This window comes from Acinonyx jubatus, chromosome D1, assembly GCF_027475565.1.
Source record: "Acinonyx jubatus isolate Ajub_Pintada_27869175 chromosome D1, VMU_Ajub_asm_v1.0, whole genome shotgun sequence".
Classification (NCBI taxonomy): Eukaryota; Metazoa; Chordata; class Mammalia; order Carnivora; family Felidae; genus Acinonyx; species Acinonyx jubatus.
In genome coordinates this window covers 11323178-11338550 of record NC_069390.1, presented here as the reverse complement: position 1 = coordinate 11338550, position 15373 = coordinate 11323178, and the positions used below count along the sequence as shown (strand labels likewise).

General features: G+C 45.2%; 1 protein-coding gene across 2 annotated transcripts in view; it reads right to left on the bottom strand.

Annotated features, from left to right (window-relative positions):
* Window positions 1-1406: 1406 nt before the first annotated feature.
* PATL1 (PAT1 homolog 1, processing body mRNA decay factor) overlaps window positions 1407-15373 on the bottom strand; it is a 31940-nt gene continuing 17973 nt past the window's right edge. For both annotated transcript variants that reach the window (XM_027045793.2, XM_053203134.1), the window contains exons 11-19: window positions 14200-14323; window positions 13646-13743; window positions 13048-13107; window positions 11648-11796; window positions 10212-10371; window positions 5678-5833; window positions 3646-3737; window positions 3397-3546; window positions 1407-3083 (exon numbers count right to left, since the gene is read on the bottom strand). In XM_027045793.2, the coding sequence (XP_026901594.1) occupies window positions 3062-3083; window positions 3397-3546; window positions 3646-3737; window positions 5678-5833; window positions 10212-10371; window positions 11648-11796; window positions 13048-13107; window positions 13646-13743; window positions 14200-14323 (1011 nt within the window). In that variant the 3' untranslated portion in view covers window positions 1407-3061. The remainder of the gene's footprint in view (window positions 3084-3396; window positions 3547-3645; window positions 3738-5677; window positions 5834-10211; window positions 10372-11647; window positions 11797-13047; window positions 13108-13645; window positions 13744-14199; window positions 14324-15373) is intronic.

Sequence of the window (15373 nt, the reverse complement as noted above, 5' to 3'; positions counted from 1 at the left end):
TTCTTAAACTCAGTCTTTCTCCCAAGAAATGCCATGTATTTTCTGGAGAAGAGCCCGCATCTCTGACTGGGGACTGTAATCTGGAGAGGAACAGGCAGCATACAAGCCTGAGCTCCTTTCTTGGCTTTTCCACTAACTGCGGGGGCTCGGAGACAAGTGCCTGCCACCTGGGAGCTTCAGCTGCGGGCACGTGGGCCACAAGCTCCCTCAAGCCTCCTTTCCTACATTCTGGGTTGTCTTCTGGAACGCAAGGGTGCCCAGCCCGTAACACCGCCGCACCATCAGATGAGGCCTCGACGTTCTCTTCGTAAGACGGGAGAGGAGGTGCTCCTGGGAAGACAGCCTTAGTCGGTCCCGGCAGCCAGAACATCCCGAGTCCCCTGCTCCGCGGCACACAGGCGACATCGGCTCAGGCAAGCTCGTTCTCCTCGAGAAGCCTGTCTTGTCTGCTGGTCAGGAAACATTTTCATGCAAGTAGGTGCCCAACAAAGTTAAAGATCTCCCTCTTTATCCTTTAAAATTGTTATCCTTTTAAATGTCTTTCTTGTTTGCTGAGGTCTTCCCCCCAAATGAAAGGTCTCTAGTTATTGCCGAACCAGGCAGCTAAGCGCAGCATAGAGACCAAGAGAAAAATCATTTGCCCGGGAAGACGTGTGCAGCCATCCAGACAGTGGTGGTGTTTTCAGCCTGGCGCCGCACGCACACACGCACGCGCAGGCCGCCTCCCTGCAGGTCCTCGAGGCCTCGGCCTGGTTCTCCGACGGCTCCTGGAGCTGCACGTGCTTTTGCTACCAGTTCTCACACGAACACAACGGGGACTGGGACGATTCTGCTCTTGGTTTGGGCCAGAAATCGCTTGATCCTGAAAGTTTTGTGAGAAGATACGGTGAGGGACAGTCTAGCGCTCACACCACGAGGAGGGGAGAGAGGGGTGACGGTGGAGTCTCTCATCTGGGGCACGTTAGGGTAAAAAGAACACCCGAGCCTGAAGTAATTAACACAGATTTACTACAAAGAATCGTCGACTCTTCTCCGTCTCTGCTGAGCAGGCGAACTGTGCGATGTAAGAGCTAATGGCCACGGTAGCGTTAGGCCAAACTTGGCTACACGGAGCCTCCGGAAGTCACAGGACGCAGACGGGTTGGTGTGCCTACTACAGCGCACAACCTTGGCTTGTAGTGAAAGGGTGCGTGGGGGAGGACTCAAAACACCTAGGTTTTTCAAGATAAGTTACCACGTAAACATAAGCTCTTTGCTCTGTGTCCCTTACAACATTTAACAGGGAAAATCCTCACCGGTCCCCAACACCGAGAGCTTTGCCAGTCCATCTCAATGGGCCAGAGACACGGGTGAAATCATACAAATTCAGACAAGAAGTAACACGAAGCAGAAATACAGGCACACGGTTTTTCAAGTATACAATTTGTTTTTATTTACAATACCCTATAAAAATGTAAATTTAGAAACTTTAATTTTTATTAATTAGAACCAAACAAAAAAGAGAAAGCACAGAAAGGAAGAAATAATAGTCAAGTATTCACTTGATCAGTTGTGAGGGGAAGGGAGGAGAGGCGCATGGTGGAAACAGTCAGTAGGTGAGGGCAGAGGGAAGCTAGGTCATGTCACCGCGGAGCAGCTGGTGGGGCCGGGGCTACGGAACGGGGACAGACAGATGGAGAGTGAGGACAGCCGGTTACAACGGAGGGCTTTCTGGTTGTACAATACATGTATGTGCAAAATGTTGATTCTCTTTAAATATCATAACCCGTCCCCTCACTAACATTTGAAAAGGTGAGAAGAGCAAAAAGTGTATCAGGACAGTCATGAGAAACAGACTCTGATTTAACTGCCTTGAGGACTGAGATCACTCGGGATCAAACCCCTCATCCTGTGTGGCTGCTGCGCGGGACAGGGACAGGTGCAAAGGACCGCGGGGGGCTGTCCCTGCTGGGACGCAGAGCCAGGCCCCTGGCTGCCTGGGAGCGGGGGCCTGGAGGTGAAGGGGGAAGGACAGCAGGTGTGTCCGTGGCATGGGGGAGCCCGCAGAGCAAAGCAAGCCGAACTCCGCTTCTGTGGCTACCGCTGGAGGTTGCTACCCCCGACACCAAATCAGAATGGGGACGAGGGAAGTAAAAGCATGGCTTACTGAAATTGTCTCAGGAAGACAGAGCGAGTGTGCAAACGCTACGCTGCGGAAGCAGGCTCTCGTCCGGTTCATCGGGGGCAACCCTGCAGGTCGTAGAGGGGACAGGCCCCGGGGCGCTGCCGTTGTAGCCGGAAAAGGGCTTAACCGTGTACGTTTTCACTGAGGTGGACAGACACCGAGGAAGTACAGCGGGGACGAGAGACAGGACTTCTCAGCCTAGAGCTGGGTGTCAGCCAATTAAGAGTTCTGATTTTATTAACGTGCTGCATACCCTGCGTTTATATTAAAACAAGTAGAACCCACCAAATTAATTACAGGATGGACTAGAAACAGATTAAAAATACATCAGCTGGTTTGTTTTTAGAGGAGGGACGTGTCAACTACGTATTTCTCAATCTAAAACTCTTTCTTTACGGATCCTCTGGAGACCACACGAACGCGTGCAGAGGGGGCGTGCGCGCATATATGTATATATTGGTTTCTACTTAATTGGTTCTCCTATAGTCATATTAATATGGGGCAACGAAAGAAGACTTTGATAGGATGAGGGAAGGAACCCTCTGGCAGGCTACAGTCTACTGTGACCTGGAGCGGTGGTGGTGGGACAAAGGGAGAGATTATATTTGTGTCTCTAGGGCAAAGAAAATGCACAATTGAGAAGACTTGAGGGACAGCAGGACATGCAGAATTGTAACACAGAAGGTAAGAAGAAACCAGAAGGGTCACCCAGCCAAATTTCACAGAGCAGTGGGGAAATACCTGGCATTCAGAGACGACCCCTGCCAACAGGAATCAGTCCCACAAGACGCTTTGGGGAATAAGCTACCTTCCCTCCCTCATTTAAAAACACTCCATTGTGATGGCGGCAGTGCAGGTGGCAGCCAAAAGGAGGTACAGGACACATTTGGAGATCTTTTATCGTATCCCCTGAACTAGCCTATGGGTATAAAGAAAGAGAAAAAGAAAACTTGTGTAAACGAGTTAAAACAGAAGGCAATCTTTTGCACCAAAGTCACACCCTTGTTAGAATTCTCGTAACAGAACACCCACAACCTCTCTCTACCCTTAGTGAGCTCTGAGGGTGCTGCTGCTCCCGGTACGGGGCCCGGTCTCTGGCAGATGCTTAGAGATTTGATACGAGTCTCTACTGTCTTCCACTACATTCAGTCCTAGGCCCCTGACCTCCTCTCCTCGGGACTTCTAAAGTGCCAACTTTAGAAAGATGCGGAACTCTCCTGTTTCAAACTTACTGCAGCTTTGTTTCCAGCAAGTTCAGTTTCTGTCGGTCAACATAGCGAGAAAAGAGGGATACCAGGTTTGTCGGTATTGAGATTGGCTTGGCCAGGGCTGCTTGGGGAATCCGCAGGAGTTCTCGGGTCGCCATGAACATCACCTCTGTCCTGAAAGGTAACCCAGTGAGAACCGATAAGGACAGTATAAGAAAAAGAATAAAAGATTATTCTGAAAAGACTGAAAGGAGAAACCCAACCCCGACTGACCACTGGTTGTTCTGTGTGGATTCTGTAGCAGGCTCTGAACTCTGTAGGTCTTCCCCACGGCTCAGGATGACGAGGAGCAGTGACAGGCCAAACTACAAGAGGAGACAGAGGGACTCAAAATCAGCACCGCATCCGTCCTCCACCACCACCGAAGGGATCCCAGTACTAGATGGGGAACGGCACCAGATCAAAAGGACCCCACCGCAGTGCTGCGAAACGGGGCAAATGTCAGACAACCGTGAACTGGGAGGCCGAGTCCTCCTGACTCTACTTCCGGCAGAGCAGCAACAGGCATGCTCCACGAGAGGGGAAGTCCCTCTCTGCTCGCCCACCCCACCGTGACAGGAGAAGCTAGTTTCCCTGCCACGGAAAATGTGCAGTTAGATTTTCTCCTGTTCGCTACAACAGAAATGGATTAAAAAAGAAAATCAAAGACAAACTTGGATACAGAAAATTAAAGTTCACAGCAAATGTAAGGAAAAACACTACACAGATTACGAGATTTTGAACTAAGAAAAAAAGATGTTACGACTGGTGGGAAAATGTACAAAGAAAGGTAACTGAAATGATCAGAATGTGAAGGGATTTCCTTAAATCTCTGTAAAAACTTTCCTTAACAAAGGATACACCTACTGGACATATAAAGGCTTAGACGAGATGTTAAAAACAGAAAAAGGATACACGATACATCCATGTTTCTAATCTAACAACGTGCTTTGAGGTTAAAGATTTGTTTCATTAGATTGGTTTTATCCGGTGGACGTGTGGTCTGAAGAGGCACAGAAGGAAATACAAATGGGGACGAGTGGTACAAGGTTAAATGTAGAAGTCATAGCTATACTGGATCTGAAGGGAATCCCACCTGAGTTCACCTCACAGAGGACAACCTTTGTGTCACCGTCAGGAAAACGACACTGGGCTACACGTACAACCTCTTGTCTGACTTCGTGGTTTTCTATCGCCTTTATCAACTTTACAACTCAGACTGAATAACGTGGAAGGCCTATAAGCTATCCCTCCAGAATCCCCATCTTCTGGCCCCCGAAGCACTGTCACCTCTCGGCCCCGGATGTACTGCCCTCAGTCACTCTTTGGCGGGTTTTCAGGTGCGAGGGAGATAGAGGCCTTGACACTACTTTCTCTCTCTGCCAGCACACGTGCCCACTGTGGAAAGGCAGGACACTGAAGGTCACAGCGGTGCACTCATCTGAGTGACAGGACAGCCCTGGAATCGACCTCGTCACTTCCACCTCCAGGCCAGGAAATGGGCTCGGCAAAGCAAAATCATCTGTTTGGTGTCACAAGCCTAGAAAATGGCAGGCAAGGAATGGAAACCTGCTGAGAGCTCGCGTCTTCTCTTCTGTTATGCTTCCTTTGCACGTCTCTGGATCGTCAAACTGATGTAAATGAAATATGAAATGGGATGTCTTCTACTATTTAGTCTCACGACCGAGAGTGTGGATTACTGACCCAGTACGTTCTCGTCCTCATGTGAGAACTCTGATTTTATCTGAGGTCACACCGCTGTGAACTGAGAGATGTTTTCCAGGCTTCTCTGCAGTGACGTGTGGCAGGTGAGTTGAACCTGGCCACTGAGGTTAAGCTGCTGGTTAGAACTCCTGGAACAGGTCCAGACAAGGCAGACAGACGGCAGATATCCACCATTTGGCCCCTCTGCACGCACCTCTCTTCCTGATGCAAAGTGGAGCCTTGAATTCAACAACCGGCACGGAGCCTGAGGGTCACCAGCATGGCAGCCACTGCTAAGGCTGCAGAGAAGGCAAACCAAAGGAGCCTGTGTCCCTGAGGGCAACGTGGACACCACACGAAAGCTGTTCCACGTGAGATACAGAAAACCCTATTTTGCTGAAACCTTCGTCCTTCCTAGCCTGTCACTAGGAGCTCAATGTAACTTCTGACTGAAAGAAGCCTTTCTTTTACAAGTTGCCACAGCTACAGCAGCCACTATTTGTATCTACAACTCAAATCTAGAAGGCTGGCAAAGTTCAGGGACACAGGAGGGCAAGAGCACCTTGTTCTGGAGCACAGCAGCGAGGTGAGGGTTAGAGGGCGCTGGCGCGGCTGCGCTCTGAGGTAGGTTCATTAGCTGTTGCAGAAGGCTGGTGACCGTCACTGATGGAAGGTGATAGAGCAGGAGGGAGAAGGGACTCAGTAAGCATGGCAGCACCTACAGAAAACAGAGAAAAGCATTACATCCTGGCCACTGGGGTGTCAGTGGGCGCGGACCGGATGGGGGTGCTCAGCTGTGCACTCAAACGGCCTCAGGCAAGTTGTAACAAAAAAGGGTTGACGAGTCTAGCAGGTACTGCTGGGTCTTAACAACGGATTCGGAGGTGTCTACTGAGAACTTTTTAAAACTCAATTTGTGCAGGAAACATGACTTGTGTGAACCAAGGGTGTAGAATCACTTCTCAAAAAGCAAGATTCATGAGAAGACATCAGTGTTTTAGTTCACTCCACAAATACTGACTGAAATGCCTACGGTGTGTCTGGTCGCGTGGGTTAAAATGAAATGGTAAACAGGACAGACCTTCAGGGAGCTAAGGCTCAGTGGGGAGTCACAAGTATATGGTCACTTTCATTATACCCTGAGAAGCACTGGGAGACAGGGAGATCCCGAGTCCTCAGAACTACCCAGAAGTACTTTCAGACTTCACTGGATCTTGTTTGATCTTTATAAAAGCTCAGTGAGGAAATGGAGAAATGATAATCCAATTTTCACAGATTAGACAAGCTAAATGAAAAGGGCCTTGGTATGAGAAAAAAAAAGGGGGGGGGGGCTCGGTGTTCAGAGTGACATAGCTAACAGAGAGAACCAGAATCCAAGGCCGTTGAGTCGTTCCCTCTGTTCCGCCCCAAGGCTCAGACTGGAAGGTGAAAATACAGTGCTACCAATAAAACTAAGTTCTAACACAGGTAAGGAAATCAAGGGTGCTCCCAGCACTCAGTGTCCACAGTATAAAAAATGATGGCTGGTGTTACTTCAGACCGCATTCAAGGGTGGCGTTCAAGAGTAGACTATCTGTGGGGCGCCTGGGTGGCTCAGTTGGTTGAGCATCTGACTTCAGCTCAGATCACAATTTCACTGTCCGTGAGTTCGAGCCCCGCATTGGGCTCTGTGCTGACAGCTCAGAGCCTGGAGCCTGCTTCGGATTCTGTGTCTCCCTCTCACTCTGCCCCTCCCCCACTCACACTCTGTCTCAAAAATAAATAAAAACATTAAAAAAAAAAAAGTAGACAATTTGTGATCTACTCGTCTAAATAAACACAGCTTTAACAACGAAAGCAGCTTTAATCATACATAAAAGTGAACAAGTGTATGATGTCTGTGTACCCATCACCCAGTTTCAACAATAAATCATCAGCATCCTGCCAGTCTATGTTTCTCCTAAATCATTTCATCCGTAAATACTCTACTTTGGATCTCTAACAAGACCTCTTGCTGTATTACGGCACCTAACAAAATTAAATTTCCTCCAAATTCAAATTTCTTCACTTGTCTCAAAAATGTCTTTTGGCAGTTGACTTATTCTAATCATGATTCCAACAAGACCCACACATTGCATCTGGCTGGTAAGGCTTTTAAAATCTGTGAACGGGGGGCACCTTGGTGGCTCAGGAGGGTCTGACTATTGATTCTGGCTCAGGTCATGATCTCATGGACTCTTGAGTTTGAGCCCTCAATCGGGCTCTGTGCCCCCTCCATTGCTTGTGTTCTCAAAAGAAGGAAAGGGAAAGGAAAGGGAAAGAAAAGGAAAAGAAAAGAAAAAAGAAAAATCTGTGAATAGGTCCTTTGCCCACTGCCCGTCTCGTCTTGTTATTTAGTTGTTGAAGACACTGAATCTGTCCCATAGTTTGGATTTGGCTGCTTGTACCTCTGTGAGGTCACTTAACAGCTTCTACTAGCCTCTGTCTTTCCGATAAAAACCAATGGTTAGAATCAGAGGTTTGATTAAATCAGGTTTAAGTTCCCTGGAGGGGGGTGGGAAGACGAGGGCAAGAAAACTTGTGTGCCTTCTCCTGCATCATGTTAAGAAGCACAGTGTGTGGGCGCCCCCCCCTCTTAGTGATCAGATGTCTGCTCCTGCCCCAACCACTGTAAAGTTTCCCATCCACCTGTTATCTAATGCCTTTTGCACCAGTAGGCACTGCTGTCCAGACTGACTGGCTATGTTGTTAGGGGTTGTAAAGCGGTGATCTTCTAATTTCATCATTTCTTTTCCATTTATTAGCTGAAATTCTTCTATGAAGAACCTTCTGTTATCAACTTTCTGGTTACTGTGATACTTGGTTGTGATGGAAAGGCAAGATAAAGGTTTGATTCTCTTTCAAAGTTTACCCATTCTCAGAATAATGAGTTCTGGATGGCCTAGCAATCTCTGAAGGTGATTAATATATTTTTTGGTATCATTATGAACTCACTGAATGAAAAATCTTTAATATATTTCAATCCATTGCCGTACTTTTTCTTTCTGATGCAAATTATCCCATTTTTGGCCAACAGGAGCCCCTTCGGTTTGGTTTGTGCAATTTTACATGGGACCCCAGTAATCTTTTAGCTTCCTTACTTTCTGGCATGAGATATTCCAGGATTACCTTGTATATTTTGTGCTGCGGACCTGCTAGTTATTACTTCAAGAAATGGTATTTGGAAAAGTGGCCTAGGACTCTAGTGCATATAGGTAAAAACTCCACCTCTGCAGTTAACCAAGTTTTCCTGCTCAGCAGGTACCTCCACTCAAGCAAGCATCTTTGAATTCCTAGCTCCCAGCACCTAGCTCTAGGTGCTGTATTTCTGGGACCTAAAATAGTGCCTGGTTCACAAAGGCGTTCAATATTTACTGAATGAATAAAGCTCTCCCAAACTTGTCTCCACTGATGAGTTACTCTAAGACGGAGTGCCTGCCTCACAGCCTAGAACAATCTACAAGCTGTCAAGGGAGCTGTTGCTTTAGTCTTGCTTTTTCGAAGATAAACCTCAACTCCTTAAACTTCACTCCATTTTTCCTTCTTGAAATCCTTAAAAAATGTGTCTATCTCATCCCACTTCACTGTTCTTGATGATGAAGGCTCCACTTGGCATTACTTTCTTCTATAGGTGCTACAACTTCACAAGGAATTTTTCAACTCAGAAGGAGTTATTATTATTACTTCAGGAGAAGTAATGTTCAACTCTTTCATGCCACACCACCTACAGGGTATCCTGGCATCATGTTTTCTGTGGACCAACACCAGATTGTTCTTAATCAACTCACAGTCTATTGTAACAGGCTCACTCTCATAAATTCTAACATTCTGAACCTCACACTTGGTAATGATTTCCCTTTATGCTGCCTTTATCAATTTCTTGCTCTGAACTTAAGACTATTCTAAATATTGTTAATCTTTTGAGTGTTAAGACAAGAACAAGAAAGAGCAATTCTTTCTTACCAACAGTTAGCTTCTAAACTTCAAAATCATGTTTCAAATTCCAGACTAGTTTAAATTTTTAATGTTCGTTCATTTTTTGAGAGAGACAGTGCGAGCGGGGGGGGAGGGGCAGAGAGAGGAGGAGACAATCTGAAGCAGGGTCCAGGCTCTGAGCCATCAGTACAGAGCCTGACACAGGGCTTGAACCCATGAACCGCGAGATCATGACCTGAGCTGAAGTCGGATGCTTAACCGACTGAGCCACCCAAGTGCTGCAAATTCCAGCCTAGTTTAGATCGTGACAATTATTAGTTATAAGCACTGGCTTGATTCCTGTGGGATACCATTCAACTAAGGCTACAGGCGACCGTTCAGTCTTGATAACAGCCAATGAGTGATGCTTTATATCCAGCAAAGTAACCAAGACCGTAAGTACAAATTTTCATGAGCACCAGATTTACCTGGGGACTCTCGTTATAGATACAAAAGCCCTGATCTTTCTTCTGTAAATTCTGGTTCAGCATGTTTGGAGTAGAGCTAAATTATCTGCTTCCTAAGAAATTCTGATACGCAACATAGTTTTGCAACTGCATCAAATAAAATGGGATTTTTTTTCAATATATGAAATTTATTGTCAAATTGGTTTCCATACAACACCCAGTGCTCATCCCAAAAGGTGCCCTCCTCAATACCCATCACCCACCCTCCCCTCCCTCCCACCCCCCATCAACCCTCAGTTTGTTCTCAGTTTTTAACAGTCTCTTATGCTTTGGCTCTCTCCCACTCTAACCTCTTTTTTTTTTTTTTTTTCCCCTTCCCCTCCCCCATGGGTTTCTGTTAAGTTTCTCAGGATCCACGTAAGAGTGAAACCATATGGTATCTGTCTTTCTCTGTATGGCTTATAAAATGGGATTTTTTGCTTTCCTCAGTTTAGGAACTTGCTCTGTTGGGAGGAAAAAAATGGGATCAAGAATATAGGCCTGGAGTAAAGTTTTGCTTTAAATAATCAAATCCTACTGCCAAAGGTTAGACAAAACTACAGAAAAGGGGAGAGGAGAGGAGAAACAATTTGGATTCTAGAGCTCTTATCAACTGTGAAGACCCAAAGGAAAGAAGTCCCACATGGGGATCATCACCTCATCTTGGGCATCCTTCTTGATAAGGAAAGGGAGATTCCTGGCTGTTGTCATGAGAATGTCAGCTGCTTGCTCTGTGGAGAGGAAAGGAAGAATACGGGCAACCATTCTCTTCCCTTTTCGGATACACATGATCTGTACAAAGTGGTCATCACTTGGCCTGCAGGGGAAGGGAATGCTAACTTAGGTCAGCAAGAACAGTGCAAGACGCCCTTCTTCTCCGCTTACATGTTACTGAACAAATATACTGTACTCATTTTTACCCTACAATGACCTGTGCCACAAAACAGAATTACTTCTCCAACTCTCAACCAAATAATAAAAAGTAATTTTTCAAGTTTCACAAGCATAGAAAATCATCACTACACAAATGTATGTTAAAAAGACGTGGTCGAACTACAGGCATTAATTTCCTTTACGTTTATGTAACTTTACAAACAACATGATAATACAGCAAAATCTGAAAACCTACGTAAGCAAAAAGGATATAAAAGCATTCATTTCAGAGTTAATTTTATTAGTACTGTTATCATTTTTTAAGAACCTTTTTGCTGTATGTTTTCTCATTAAAAAATGACTCCATAGAATTCATATGACTTTGTTACTTTTTTCACTCAACAAATTCTTGTGACATTTTTCCATGTCAATAAATATACTTCAGTTACATCGATTTGATGACTGCCTAACATTCCCAACTATGGACAAACCCACATTTATTCAACCAGTTGCTTGTCAACACAACTCCAGAAAAGGTGTGTTGAAAAGAAGGTACTTATTCTTATGTTCTGGTTTGTGTATGTCCTGGCTTAGAAGAATCATCAATTCTCTTCAATGAGCAAAGGGAAATGGAGTTATCAGGACAGAGTCCTCTTGCATTCATCAAACACACACTTAGGGTTTATAAAACAGTTACTGTTAGCAAGATCCTGGGCAGAAGAGACAGATACAGAAAAATAGATATATTAAGGAGCTTAGGCCCCACTGGAAGACTGACTGCCTTCCATAGCATGTGCGTATTCTATGGAAATCCCAAGGAAGTATAAATATAAATGTCTATACTTTTCATCTCAGTAGAAAAGATAACACACAAAGATTACAAGCGTGAACATGCTAAAATAAAGCATAAAGCAAGTACAATTCGTAGGCTCATAGAAACCAAACCATGTTCCCCACTACGTCTCCAGTGCCCAGCAGACAGTGAATAGACGGGTGTTGAATATATGAATCCAGAATAAAGAGATTTTCTTTTTCCTGGCTGGGAAGGATTATGAAATGCTTTATATGACATGGCATTTGAGTCAGGCTGGAAGGATACACTCTGAGCTTCCTGAGATGGTAAGGAAGGTCAGCCAAAATACAGAAATGTGGAAAGCTCAGGTCAGCCGAGTGAGGACTCCAGCTGGCCTCATGTGTCCCTCCAAGTGTACAATTCTTACCTCTCTTGTCCAGGCAATTTCCCCCTTAAGTTGTCATACATGCAACAAATTTTGTGCTTTCTTTCATCCGCCAGGGCAGGTCGCTCTTCTTCTAGACTTAGGAGATACCGCCTTTCATAATCCTCCACATCAAGGAGTAAACTATAGGTCTGAGTGAAACACAAAGCAGGCCACAGCATGCTGGGTCAGGATCAGAGTATTAGATAAACAGTTTCACAGTTTAGGACCCCCACGTAAAGACAGAAGACTGAAAACGAATTGTAGTAAGACTGAGAGGAAAAAGGTGCTCTTTTAAGTCCAGAAAAACATAGTGCAGTAACTTAAAGAATTCCTGTCTGCTGTCCCTCCTTTAGTTTTTTTTTTTTTAATTTTTTTTTTTTTTTTTTTAACATTTATGTATTTTTGAGACAGAGAAAGAGACAGAGCATGAACGGGGGAGGGTCAGAGAGAGGGAGACACAGAATCTGAAACAGGCTCCAGGCTCTGAGCTGTCAGCACAGAGATCGACGCGGGGCTCGAACTCACGGACCGTGAAATCACGACCTGAGCCGAAGTTGGCTGCTTAACTGACTGAGCCACCCAGGCGCCCCTCTGCTGTCCCTCCGTGACCTCTAACCCAGGAGGTATCCATAGTGAATGACTGCACACTTTGCCAATGTTACAGCAGCAAGAACGGCATTCTAACATAAATGATGTTTATCACTGCTCCAAGTGATGCCCCATATTAATAAACACAGCAATCACTTTACTACTGGATACCAGGCACTGTGCTAGGCACTTTGCACGTACTCATTCACCAAATATTCTCCACAGCCCAGTGAGAGAGAGACTATTACCAGCTCCATTTTTATAGATGAAGAAAACGAGCACAGCACAGAAAGGTTAAGCAGCTTGCCTCAAGTCACAGGCTCAGCTAGAAATGGAGAAGATGTGAATCGCAGGCGGGTCATGCCATGGTGTTGCAACAGGGTGTTTACGCTTAACGACTTAATTGCCTACACGGTTCTACTTACTCTGTTCTTAGCATCCAGCCCAGTGCCCAGCACCCAGGGCGTACCCAGTAAATACATGTGGACTGACTTAATTAACTACATTGACTCACAGGTGGAACCACATAATTTTTATTCCCATTTTCTTAGAAGGTGACCTAACTAAAACACTCAGCGGTTAACTGAACAAGTGTGAACAAATCCCGGTACTTCTGATAGTAGCAGTGTTCTTTCTGTGAGGTGCAGCACACTCTTTTCTAGTGCGCTCGGGTACACAGCAGGCGTGTAAGAAGAATATATTCATTAACTGCAATCACAGGACACCACTCCCTACTTTTCACTTCTCGCGAACACACACATTTGCGAGTTCCGTATTTGAAACTAACGACAGCAACAGATTTTAAAACTTACTTTCTCAATTATGACCAAGGTTTTTCGTCTCTTGTCCCGAACCTGTTTTTCTTTCGTCTCCTAAAAAAAGACAAGACTATTCAGTGCGAACTGTTTACCTCTGTTAAAAATAACCTCCTAAGTGTGTACATATAGTTCCATTTGTGACAATACCGTAAGAGAATCCTAACTCTTCCAAAGTTAATAATCTAAAACAACACTAACTGGACAAAGGTCACAGAACTGAATGAACTAAACCACACAAATGATTAAACTGAATTTACAGACGGGCAAAAGGTAATGGTAGGATACAGTAAAGATGAAGATAATCCCAGGAAAATCTTAAGAGCACATAGAAAATGGTAATCTTAAGAACTGCACTAGATAGCTGATGCTGTTTGCAGCCAGTTACCCAGGTTAAAGACTCCTGCCGCCCCCTGTCCTGCCTGGCTGCCTTAGAGGTGAAGGTGTTAGATCTCAGCCCCTGTGCCCAGAAAGCCAGGACATGCCAGGTAGGACGCTCCTAGTTAGACAACAACCGACTCCATTATGCATGAGTCCATTCCACAATGACCTCCAGAACAGTAGTGACGACCCACACAATTCTGCTGACACTTACGTCATCCTCACTCCGAGATGTCACAACAGCATCGATCATCTTTCGGGGATTATTCACACTAGAGACAGTGAGCTTTCCCAGAGAGCCCTCAAACTGCACTGCAAAGACAAAACATTTCCAAAAAGGAAGTCAGCGGTGCAGGTGGGCCACTTCCAAAGACCTTTATGTTCTCTGGTCTTTCCTCACAGCCTAACAATTCGATACAAAAACCTACATATCTAACGTGATTTCTTATTAAAATCGATCTTTTCCCATTTTGGGGTTGTTAATAATAATGACACTCTGAAGTATTTTTTATTATATAGGGATACCAGAAATTATAACACATTTGAAAAAGTTACGGAATCTCAAGTCTTAAAGGATCTACAAGTGCATCTGCTGAACCACTCACGCCATGCTGCAGAAAAGGCTGCCCTCTGCACGTAAGGACAACAGTCCTTGATGAATGAGTTTCGAACAGCCCTATATCCAGCCATCTACACAGCTGTTTATATTTTACCGTATCAGCAGCATGTCAAATGTCTTCTAATACGGACCGAGGGATAAGGACTTACCTGGCTTATAGGCGTGCTCCAGTTTGGCCACCTGAGGGGTAATGAGCTTGGTTCGCTCCTTTTTAGGGCCTTCACCTTGCACTTCTTCAGCAGCTGACAGTTTCTCCAGTTTTTCAAAGTAATTCTATCACACGAGAAGGTGATTTCAGTTGCAACATAAGCCCAGAGTTTGGCTGCTCTTTACATAATTATGCCAGCGGCAGTTAACAACCTGAACTCTTTATAGGTGTATTGATCTTTAATTTTTGCTAGACCGCTAGATGTTTCCTTCTCAAAAAGTCCCAGCCTTCAGAAAAGCCAATTATCAATGGAAATATCTTTAGACCTCCAATACCTTCTTTATAAAGTTTGATTTAACTTTATTTAGTTTTTAATTTTTTGAGAAAGAGAGGGAGGGAGAAAGAGGGAGAAAGAGAGGGAGGAGAGTAGTGGGGGGGGGAGAGAGATCTTAAGCAGGCTCCAAACTCAGTGCAGAGCCCCATGTAGGGCTTGTTCCCATGAGCTGAAATCAGGGATCATGAGCTGAAATCAGGAGTCAGACACTCAACCAACTGAGCTGCTCAGGCACCACAGGCTGCCAAAATTCTTGTTTTTTACGTTTATTTATTTTTGAGAGAGAAAGGGAGGCAGAAAATCACAAGCAGGCTCTGTGCTGTCAGTGCAGAGCCCTGACATGGGGCTTAATCCCACGACCCTGGGATCATGACCTGAGCTGAAATCAAGAGCCTGACGCTTAGGGACGCCTGGGTGGCTCAGTCGGTTGTGCATCCAACTTCAGCTCAGGTCACGACCTTGCAGTTTGTGGGTTCAAGCCCCACGTCGGGCTCTCTGTTGTCAGCACACAGCCTGCTTTGGATCCTCTGTCTCCCTCTCTCTCTCAAATTAAACATTGGAAAAAAAGAAAAAGAGTCAGATGCTTAACCAACTAAGCCATCCAGGCGTCCAGACTGCCAATATCCTTAACTGAAAGAACTATTTCAAGACATTGGGTGTGACAGCCTCTGTAAGAAATTAAAAGCATATACAGGAACCTTTTAGTGAATAGTGAGAGGCTCTCCTGCTTGAAAAGAGGACAGAATATGTTTAGGTAGTTCCTAACCCCCTGAAAACTACCTCCAAAGAGAAATTTGTCAGTATTTAAGTCTACCAGACTTCCACGAGTGCCTTCGTCAGA